Source organism: Sardina pilchardus, chromosome 9, assembly GCF_963854185.1.
Source record: "Sardina pilchardus chromosome 9, fSarPil1.1, whole genome shotgun sequence".
In the NCBI taxonomy this organism is placed as follows: domain Eukaryota; kingdom Metazoa; phylum Chordata; class Actinopteri; order Clupeiformes; family Clupeidae; genus Sardina; species Sardina pilchardus.
This window is the reverse complement of record NC_085002.1, coordinates 9163538-9173537: the sequence shown is the minus strand read 5'-3', so window position 1 is coordinate 9173537 and position 10000 is coordinate 9163538. Positions and strand designations below refer to the sequence as shown.

Genomic DNA, 10000 nt, shown 5'->3' with positions numbered 1-10000 from the left:
CGGTGTCGTACAACACGAGACATCTGCTGTGGAAAATACACTCCATGAGCTCACGGCGCTGGGCCCCGCTGGCTAAAGCTGCTGCTGCTGCGGCCTGTCGCCAGCCGTAAGCCCCCACGGCTGCCGCCACACTAAAAATGGCCGCTGCATCACACCAGGTATATAATAGGGATTAAATGGCCAGAAGAGGCTGCAAGGGGCCTGGACGGGCGAAGTGTTAATGTTTGCGTTTTACTGCAGACACATTTCAGAGCACTGAAGGCCTTAGGGTGAGAAAACCAAAAAATATTGTAAACGTAGTGATCTGTATACCAACTGGAGTGAGTATATTGCGGCATGCAGTAACAAGGAGACGTACACTGTTAACGTCGTATTGCATTACTGTGATGTCTGAAGAACGCTTTAGTACTGTTAGAACAGTTGAAAAACTTCAGTGCGTTCTGAGCAAGCCCTCTATTCTATGTGATATGTCCTAATACATATTTGGTTAATACGTCATTTTGTTTTCTGGGACTAGGGATAAAATGTGCAAAAGCTTACTTAATGTAGTTTTGGTTTATCTTTTAAAAGATTATTCAGGAGCAAAGAGAAAAATAATTCGCTCTTTGTGATAAAGGCTGACTGTAAATGCCATCTGTGCCCTAACCAAATCTCAGTAGTCTTTTAGACAATAGACAGCCCCTTCTAAAAGTGGCTGAATTAGAGTTGTTATGACTTGTTATGTCCCCACATTTTTTAATTCTGTTTTTTTTTTTTGAAAGAGAAGATTTGCAGAGCCGTCCCTTAACAATGCAGAGTGACGGGGGGAGCCTTTGAATAGAGAACATTGCAATGATTCAGACAAAAACAGATGGTTGTTAAGAGATTGGTTTTAGGTTTAGAAAAAAATAAAAAATGTTCTTTTTAAAAAACAGCCCATGCAAACTATAGATTATTTTTTTTTCCTAATGTGGTGTTTTATTGTGGCAGAGCCTCCACAGTAATCCCTCAAAACAATTTTAGAGAATAGGGAGAACAAACGGGGTGAGGCTCGTCGTGTGTCAGTGCCGCGACTTTGACATCTGAATGTCGAGGAATTGAGTTCCTCCCCTTTGCCAAGTAATCCCAATGAAAGCGCGCCAAAACTTTTGCAGCAGCAATACTTAGTCCTCCACATTAGCAACCGTGGTGCCATTTTAGTTGTTTATGTGTGTGCGTGAGTGTGCGTGAGTCGTGTGTGTGTGTGTTTGTGTGTGTGTGTGTGTCTGTTTGTGTACGTGCGTGTGTGTGTGTGTATGTTTAGTTGTTTGTTTCACTCTCACTGTGTCTGTGAGAGAACAACTGTTAATTACAGAGAGTGCCGCCTGCCGCTAACCACATGCATCACAGCCGCGGCCCGTTGCAGGCATTTGGTAGGAGTGTTATGTCACATCTTTTCCGTGGCACAGTCTCCGCGCCCGCGTCTTACCTTGGGCCCAGTCGAGAAGGCCCACGCGCGTCAGTGCAGGCCAAGGTGTCAGTGCGCTTTCGTAAATCAGACACTGAGGTGTTCGCACATCCGTCATAATGAACATTTCCGTCCATTAGCCACGAGCGAACTTGCGCATTGTTTGAGAGCACTCCTGCTCCGGCATGCCTCAAAAGCGATGAAAAGTGAGTGTGCGTGTGTGAGTATGCTTGTGTGTGTGTGTGTGTGTGTGTGTGTGTGTGTGTGTCTTAATTAATGAATTAATTTATCACATGGTGGGAGTATACAGGCACAGAGGTGCTAATGATCGCAGACAGCATCCAAAGTGGTGTAAGGGGAGGTCAGCTCTGACAGGACATGACAGGTTTTTTCAGGCCGGGTCAGGGCTCGGTTGAGAGCAGGCTGGGTCTCCACCCCCCCGCCCCCACCCCCCCTCACTGGCACCGGATTGCAGCAGCAGTAGCAAGGTTGAGAGCTTGGAGTGAGGTCTGCCCGGTTTGATCCACTGCGGCGCTGCTGATTTGGGCCGGGGTGGGCGGGTGGCGTGGTGGGGGAACTTTTGTGATGTGCTTTAAATTAAGGCCTTGCATAACACAATTGTCTTTTATTTTTCGCTCTGTTGACAGTATTTCTGACAGGTCTGTGAGAACTGCTGAACTCAGCTCGATCCCCGGTGCCATGTGTATCTAGCTAACACCACACTCACTCTCTTTCTCTTTCACACACACACACACACACACACACACACACGCACACAGAGACACACACACACAGCAGAGAAAGAGTGAGGATGGCACACACACAGAAACACACACACACACACACACACACACACACACACACACACACACACACACACACACACACACATATACATTGAAGTTCACACATTCACATATTCACACATTCACACATTCTCACACACCCTATACATGCACACATACTGTACACACTCGCACACTCCAATAAAACCATACATACTAATACACAACACCATGATCCTATGGAAAGGCATGTTCATCTAGTTTTTCCACATAAAATAAGAATGTACCAGCAAATGAAAGAGTATCTATATGAAGCTCCTCCCATTTTATGTCTCTCTTTTTCATCTCTTTCTCTCTCTCTCTCTCTCTCTGTCTCTATCCATCTCTCTCTTCTTTTTTTCTCTTTCGTCAAAGGGCGTAGACTCACATAATGAAAAAATGTGTAGACCGCAGAAGCTAAGATATCATTTGGACTCGATCCAAAGACTTTGTTGTTTTTTTCCATTGCCTTCTGGGAACACACTGTACGGCACTGTACTGCCTTTGCCTTGAATAGCAAACAAATCAGTCTTAGATGACAATGACGTTGTACAGATTGCAGTGGGGGGTTGGGGGGTTCGTAGAGCCTGATTAATATGGAGAGGCCCATCTTTGGGCCGCTCAATCAGGGGAACAGACTGTCTGAAATAAAGGCTAACTAACCCAGAAACGCAGCTGTTTTTCACCAAAGTCCAGGCCCGCCACAGTCATTACCCAGCCTTTTCAGCACAAAGATCCGGACTCACAAAGTGAAAATGCACAGCGCATTCAATGCACGGTAGCTTCGCAACAGCAGCAGCCCTGCGGAAAAAAAAAAAAAAAGAACAAAACAAATTCAGCTACCGCATGCCCCTGTAATTTGCCTCTCACTCTAATAACATTTGCATCAGCGATTCAATATTAATGCCTCGTGCGCACGCCGAGGCCTACACGTGCACAGTCATGCATATTCTCACACTTTTTTTTTTGTTTTGTTTTTATTGGTGCACATTCACACGTACACACACACACACACACACACACACATTTGTTCGAGGGAAAGTGCAAGGTGATTTGCATGCTGCAAAAAAATGTGCTGGGTCCTTGTGCAGGCCTCCGAGGGGCGAGGGCGCCGCGAACTGCACACGTCACTGAACGATTAGAGGAGGCAAGGGCAGTGCATGTGCAGGGGCAGAGCGGAGAGAGGGGTGCAAAGAGAGGCGAACGGTGGACATTGAAAATAGGACATTTGGATGAAAGTGCATGCAGTATCAAAGGGGAGAAAGAGAGAGGAGAGGAGAGGAGGGGGGGTCATCATGAGCCACAGTATTGAATTGCAGGTGTACACTTCAACCCCCCCCCCCCCCCCCCATGTTCACTGTGTTATCCTAATTAGAATTGCGGCCCCCACCACTCCCTCCACCCCAACCCAGAGAACGAGAGAAATTAAATTTCCGTCATTTGCATAATGAGAGCCAAGTGAATCTGGAAAACACCAGTGAGTATGAAAAGCACCAATCACAGTAGAGGAGGGGTGGAACTACTAGCTGAATGTGAGGGCAAAAAAACACAGAAGCTTGATGGACAGGGCCCATTTGTGTGCATTTTATCCACAAGATTAGCGCTGCATGTTTTCACTGGTGTGGTATTACCTGAAATCAAATACGGCAGCGGTACTGTAAACAGTTAGTCGACGTGTTTTTGAAGCCCTGCTGCAGTTTTACACTGCTGCTCTTTTTTCTCACATCCTCCCCTGCTGAACATTCTGTGCATTTTCAGAGATTCTGTAGACTTCTCTTAAAAGACACGCTGTGGCCATCAAAACCACATGGCCGTGACAAGAGTCCCCAGTCTGTGGAGAAGAGGTTTTTGAGGGCTGAACGTTTGAAAACAGAAGAGAAGCCATTGGGGCCTCAGTTACACCTTGATTCTTCCCTCGCGCACAGCATGCAGATTGGTAAGGTCCAGAAAGGCAGCCTGGGTTGAAGGTGTCACACCACAGTGCGAGTTTCACAATGATATCATTGCAGCTAGCGGAGCTGTGAATGCTACGTGTTAGCCACCTACAGGCACGCTCTTAGTTGGCAACCTGAAATGCTAACTGTAAAGCTTAGCTTAGCCTCTGAGGGCTGCATTGTGTCTCATTATGCACACATGCTAACAGGAGAGGCCAAAAAGCCCCAGTGGATGGCTCCTGGATGCGTGTTCAGACACAGATACGTCCCCACTATGCTACGCTCCGCTCCGCGCCGCTCTGTCCTCAGTGCATATTTGCAGCACAAGGATCATGTTTACATTAGCACACAATTTATCACGCCATTTCAGGCCTTCAGCAGAAACCACAATGAGGTGGTGTCAGGCCCTTTTTCGCTCATGGACACACACACACACACACACACACAGGCACACACACGCACACATACATGTATATACACACACACATACACACACACTCTTTTATACACCCACTCTCACACACGCCCACACACAGACACACACACACACACACACACACACACACACACACACACACACACAAACCCCCCACACACCACTAACAGAAGCATGGCAGGGGTGGCTGAATCAATGCCAAGCCTTCCTGCTCTCTCACTCTCAAGCCACCCCAAGTATTTTTACCCTCCTTTCAGTTTCTGCACAAAACCATACACCACCACCTCGACATCACTGCACACCTCAGTGAATAGTAGAACAAACTAAGACGTGAAATATGTTCTGTGCGATCGCTGTTACATACACAGTGATATAGGATCCCCCTTTAGTGTTTTCTTTTAGATGATTAATTTAGCCTTTTATTGATTTGCACATGCCTTGCCACTCAGGTTGCTTTTTCTGGTTCCATCTCCCGGTTTCTTATCAGCAGCCTGTGCCCAAGTTGGACTGAAGAAGGCTGGAAAGCATTTATAGCAGTATGCAGAGAGTGTGCCTTTACAACACTGCACACACTGTATATAAGCCAGTCTGTTAGCCAGGTATTTTCTGTCAGTTATTTCAACTATCCCAGTTTCCCCAGTTTGGAATTTGCATGTTAATGCGTCTGCAGCCTGAGCAGCTGGTGTGCAGCATTAAAGTCAGGGGTTGACGTTTGTCTCTGGCTGATGTGAAAGGGTGGGTCTTATTTTGCAGAATACATGGAGGTTTTTATGGCCGGCAAGCACATAAAGGAATGTACTGTGCGTTCTTTATCGCACATGCATATCAACGCCTTGTGTGTGTGTGTGTGTGTGTGTGTGTGTGTGTGTGTGTGTGTGTGTGTGTGTGTGTGTGTGTGTGTGTGTGTGTGTGTTACAGACCTATTCTGATATACAGAGGAGGTTCGGTTTGAGATTGATTTGCCCAGATTAGATTGGCTCAGAGGATGCTTGCCGGATGGGCTGGTGAGAAGCCATTGGTGCAGCTATGATCGCTAAGCTGCCACAAGAGAGCTCCCATTGGCTGGAGCACATTTTTCTCACACCGTTGTTAAATTTATCTCACTGCATAGCTATCTGGAACCTTGCCCACAGAATGTGATTGTGTGTGTATCCATGTGTGTGCTTGTGTGGTTCTGTGTGTCGTGTGTGTGTGTGTGTGTGTGTGTGCGTACGTGTGTGCGCGCGTGCGCGTGTGCATACATGTGTGCATGTGTGTACTTGCTTTTTTTCTTTTTCATATTTGCTCAAGGAAAACATAAAGAAGTCACAGAAAGATGAAGGATGACACGTGAAAAGTATGAAAGTGAAGAGAGAGCGCACGGCGAGTTGTTGCACATAGAGTAACTGCTCTCTATATGGTCACACAGTTCACCCGCAGCAGCCTATATGCAGCCCAGCCTCCACCAATACACAGATAATCCCCCTATAACAGCGGCACACAAGTACTGTACGGGCTATAAATATGCGAACACCCCCCACCCCTTCCCCACATTTCTCATGATATGGCTGTCTTTGTAGAGAACCCTGACACCACATCTTAACCAACACACTCTCACTATTAGTAGCGGGGCAAGTACAGTGAAATGTGGCTAACACTTAGGCCCGTGTTTTGGCAACAGGGACCGAAAAAAAAGCGAAAGGCATATTTTTGTTCCCCCCGGCCGCGACCCGACCCCCTTTCAATTGCTAACAGGCTCCGGCTCTATAACTTCAGGCCATTGGGTCGTTGCCGTTACACTTTAGTTGGGAAACTGTCGCCAGTGCCACATGTGAGAATTCCCCTTTATACTGGAGCTAATGATTGCAAGTCACATTAAAAAACAAAGAATGAGTTTGAAACACCACCCCGACGGACGCGACAAGAGTGGGAGTCGGCGAGACCGGGGGCCCGACAGAAGTGAAAAGTGAAGTCCCACGTTCTGAGTAATAATTCCAATCGAAAAAGTTGAATCAAAGAGTTTAATTGTGGTGGCGTGCCTGTTATTATGGCTCATGTTGGGTGGGGTTCCCCTTTGATAGAAAGAGAGAGAAGCTGCTGAGAGAAACAGAGAGAGAGAGTGACAGTGTGTGTGTGAGAGTGAGTGTGACAGTGAGAGAGAGAGAGAGAGGGAGGGAGAGAGAGAGGGAGGGAGGGAGAGGCAGAGGGGAGGCCCTCGTAGTAGCGTAGATGTCTCAGGAGATGCCAAGAGCCATACACAGCGTGGATGTCCCAGCAGGCCAAGTTGTTGGAGCGTGTGGCAGCGTGTGTGATGCCACACACACTCACACACACACACACACACACACACACGCAGGCAGACACGGCTGCGGGCGCCCAAACGGGGTGTGAATCATTACTTCCCAGGACTTCCCGAGGTTTCCCAGCCAGCACTGCCAGCTCCCCCACAGCTCCTGTTTTCCCAAACACATGTTGGGAAGCCGGGCTGGAATCCGCGCAGCCAACTCGCACGCTCGGCTTCCAAAAGAGGGAAACGCGCCGCTGCGGACGTTAATGCCTATTTGCATGCACAGGGATCTATCTCAAATGTGTAAATGTTTTTTTTTTCTCTTTGTTTCGTGTGTCACGTTGATGTTTTGTAATGGTGTGGTTGATGTGTGCACGCGGCCGTTATAACGGGCGTTTCTACCGCCGTGTTACGGGGGGCCTGCCGAGCTGATTTACAGCCAGCCGACTGACAGATCTCTGTTACGAGACGAAAAAAGTTTGTCAGAAAAACTTGTCGATTCCCCTGAGACTGAAGTATCGTTTCTATTTTCGTTCCCTCTCCCTCTCTTCTCTTCTCTTCCCATCTCCTCTGTCTCTCCCTCGCTCCTCTTCTCTGTTCCTTCCACTCGTCTCTCACTTCTGTCTTATCATCCCTACCTCTCCATGACCTCTCTCTCTCTCTCTCTCTCTCTCTCTCTCTCTCTGGTTCTCATTGTCTGTCTCTTTTTTCTCTCTGTCTTTATCATCCTCTCCCCATGGTATCCTCTCTCTCTCTCTCTCTCTCTCTCTCTCTCTCCGTCTCCTCTCCCTCTACAGAGCAGATACGGTGCGGGAGATCGCGGCGTTCGGCTCTACGGCGGCTTGCCCGTGAGGCCCAACCCTGACGGGAAAAGGCTGCCCTCTGCAGGGGTGAGACAAATCCCTCCTTCCTTCCTCACTTTCTCGTCGTTTTTTTGTTCACTCCTTCTCTCTCTGTCTCTTTCTCTATCTCTCTCTCTCTCTCTCTCTCTGTCTCTCTCTCTGTCTCTGTCCTTCCTCTTCCTGCCCCACCGCTAGACTCCCACGAGTGTCCTGCGCAGGCCTCCGTTAGTGCGTCTGCGCGTTAGCCGACCCGGTGGTTTCGCGGTCGCCGTCCTGGGCCGGGAGACTGTGGTTCACACCCCCAAAAAACTCCCACTCCTCCAACACACACACACACACACACACACACACACACACACACACGCTCCCTGTCAGTGAATGAATGACAGATAATGGCTCTTCACACACGCTGGGCCTCCCCACGGGGCGCCGCTCGGCGGCCTTGTCCGGCGGTCAGCCCTCGGCAGTTCAGCGCAGTCCCGCGCTCCTTTTGCGGCGCAGCTAGACGACGCGAGAGGGCAGGAGTCGGAGGAGGCGGCGGCAGCGGCAGCGGCAGCTTGGCTCCGTTTGGGTGGGTGGGGGCGTGTGGTGTGGTGTGGTGCGCGTTGAACTGCGTTTAAGCCGCTACTTATGAAACCGATGCGCTCCTCTTGGGAACAGCAGGCTTCGCCATTCACAAAAAAAAAAGGGCCACATGAAGGCACGGTGCTGCTTAGCAATAGTCCCCAGGGAGAGAGATAGGGAAAGAGTGAGTGAAAGAGAAAGAAAGAGAATGAGAGAGAGAGAGAAAAGAAAGAAAGAAAGAAAGAATGGCGTCTCTTAATTCACCTTATCTCCAAGTGAAAAATTACGATTTACCAAAGGCTTGTTGGCGCATCTGTGCTAGCGGTATAATTGAACCATCCTTTCAGTAGCAAGAGCTGGCCTGCCTATCAGTGGAAGCAGGCAGTGCTTTTGAACAAGGGGTTTCAGTTGAGTCTGCCTCAGCCATTTCCAACTCCTCACAGTGTACACACACATCATGGAGCCATTTTGGTAGCATCTGAATTGAGCGTTGGCATCCATTTTGAATGTAAGTTAGACTTCTGATGAATTCTCAGCGGTGGAGAGGTGAAATCCTGAAGCACATCATCAACATGGACAATAATGGAGGGAACGAAAGCGCCGCTCTCTCCGCTCTCAAAGGTTTTTCTCCAACCGGCGAAATGAGAGTGTTTGCAGAGCACATTATAGTCTAATGCGTCATTAGCACAATGTCTTTGCCTGACATTGACACAGTGCTGTTGAGTTTACTTTCAACAATCACTCTCCCTGCAGAGAGTAGGGATCTTACAGTATGTATGTGTATATATATAGGGTGCATATATATATATACGGCCAGAAGAAAATTGTGTGTGGGGGGGGGGGGGGGGGTACCTTACTCACTGGAAAAATCATAATTAAAATCTCAACTGTGCTAGCATATTTTGTCATGCATTTAGTGTGGAGAGAGGAGGGAGAGAGAGAGTGAGAGAGAGAGAGAGCGAGAGGGAAAGAGAGGGAGATAGAAAAAGAGAGATAGAGAGAGAGAGAGAGAGAGAGAGAGAGAGAGAGAGAGATGTGGCTGTGAGGTTAAGAACAATGGTATAAAGGATTTCTTTTTCTGAAGCTTCCTCCCCGCTCTCATCCTTTGCATAAGAGCTTTGCCAAATTATCTCTCTCCTCCTCTCAGCTTCAGGGTCTCAGTCCCAGAGGAGCAATATTGTTGGTGGGGCACCCCCCTTTTTTTAATTACAATAGAGATGGTATTGATGTTCAGACCTCGCGTCTTAAATCATTTATCAAGTGGGAGAATGCTAACAAAGCAGTTCCGGCAGAGCCGGGCGCTCAGCTCAGAGCCCCACACACACTGGAGAATCATACGTTATCTAAAGTGAATACAGCAAATGCGCATCTGTGGAAGGGAGTCGACACAAATCATAAGAATGAGCAGACTGTCAGGAGAGAAAGTGGGTGCTGGAGAGAGAGAGAGGGAGAGGGAGAGGGCAAGAGAGAGAGAGAGATATGGAGAGAGAGAGATGGAGAGAGAGACATGATGGAAGTGAGCGTGAGACAGAAATGGCAGAGAGAGAGAGAGAGAGAGAGAGAGAGAGAGAGAGAGAGAGGACATATATATTTTACGCATTCACTGGTTTTCCTCCACCCAGAGAATTGCACCTTAAGATGGAGGCTCTGGGGGAGGGGAGGGAGGAGTGGAGAGAGAGAGAGAGAGAGAGAGAGAGGGAGAGAGAGA

The 10000-nt window shown here is 48.3% G+C and overlaps 1 protein-coding gene across 5 annotated transcripts in view; it reads left to right on the top strand.

Moving 5' to 3' along the window:
- Positions 1-10000, top strand: part of tox2 (TOX high mobility group box family member 2) — a 101861-nt gene that overhangs the window by 29227 nt on the left and 62634 nt on the right. For 3 of the 5 annotated variants that reach the window (XM_062545615.1, XM_062545616.1, XM_062545620.1), the window contains exon 2: positions 7684-7776. The exons of the other annotated variants lie outside the window; for them this stretch is intronic. In XM_062545615.1, the coding sequence (XP_062401599.1) occupies positions 7684-7776 (93 nt within the window). The remainder of the gene's footprint in view (positions 1-7683; positions 7777-10000) is intronic. 5 annotated transcript variants of the gene reach the window in all.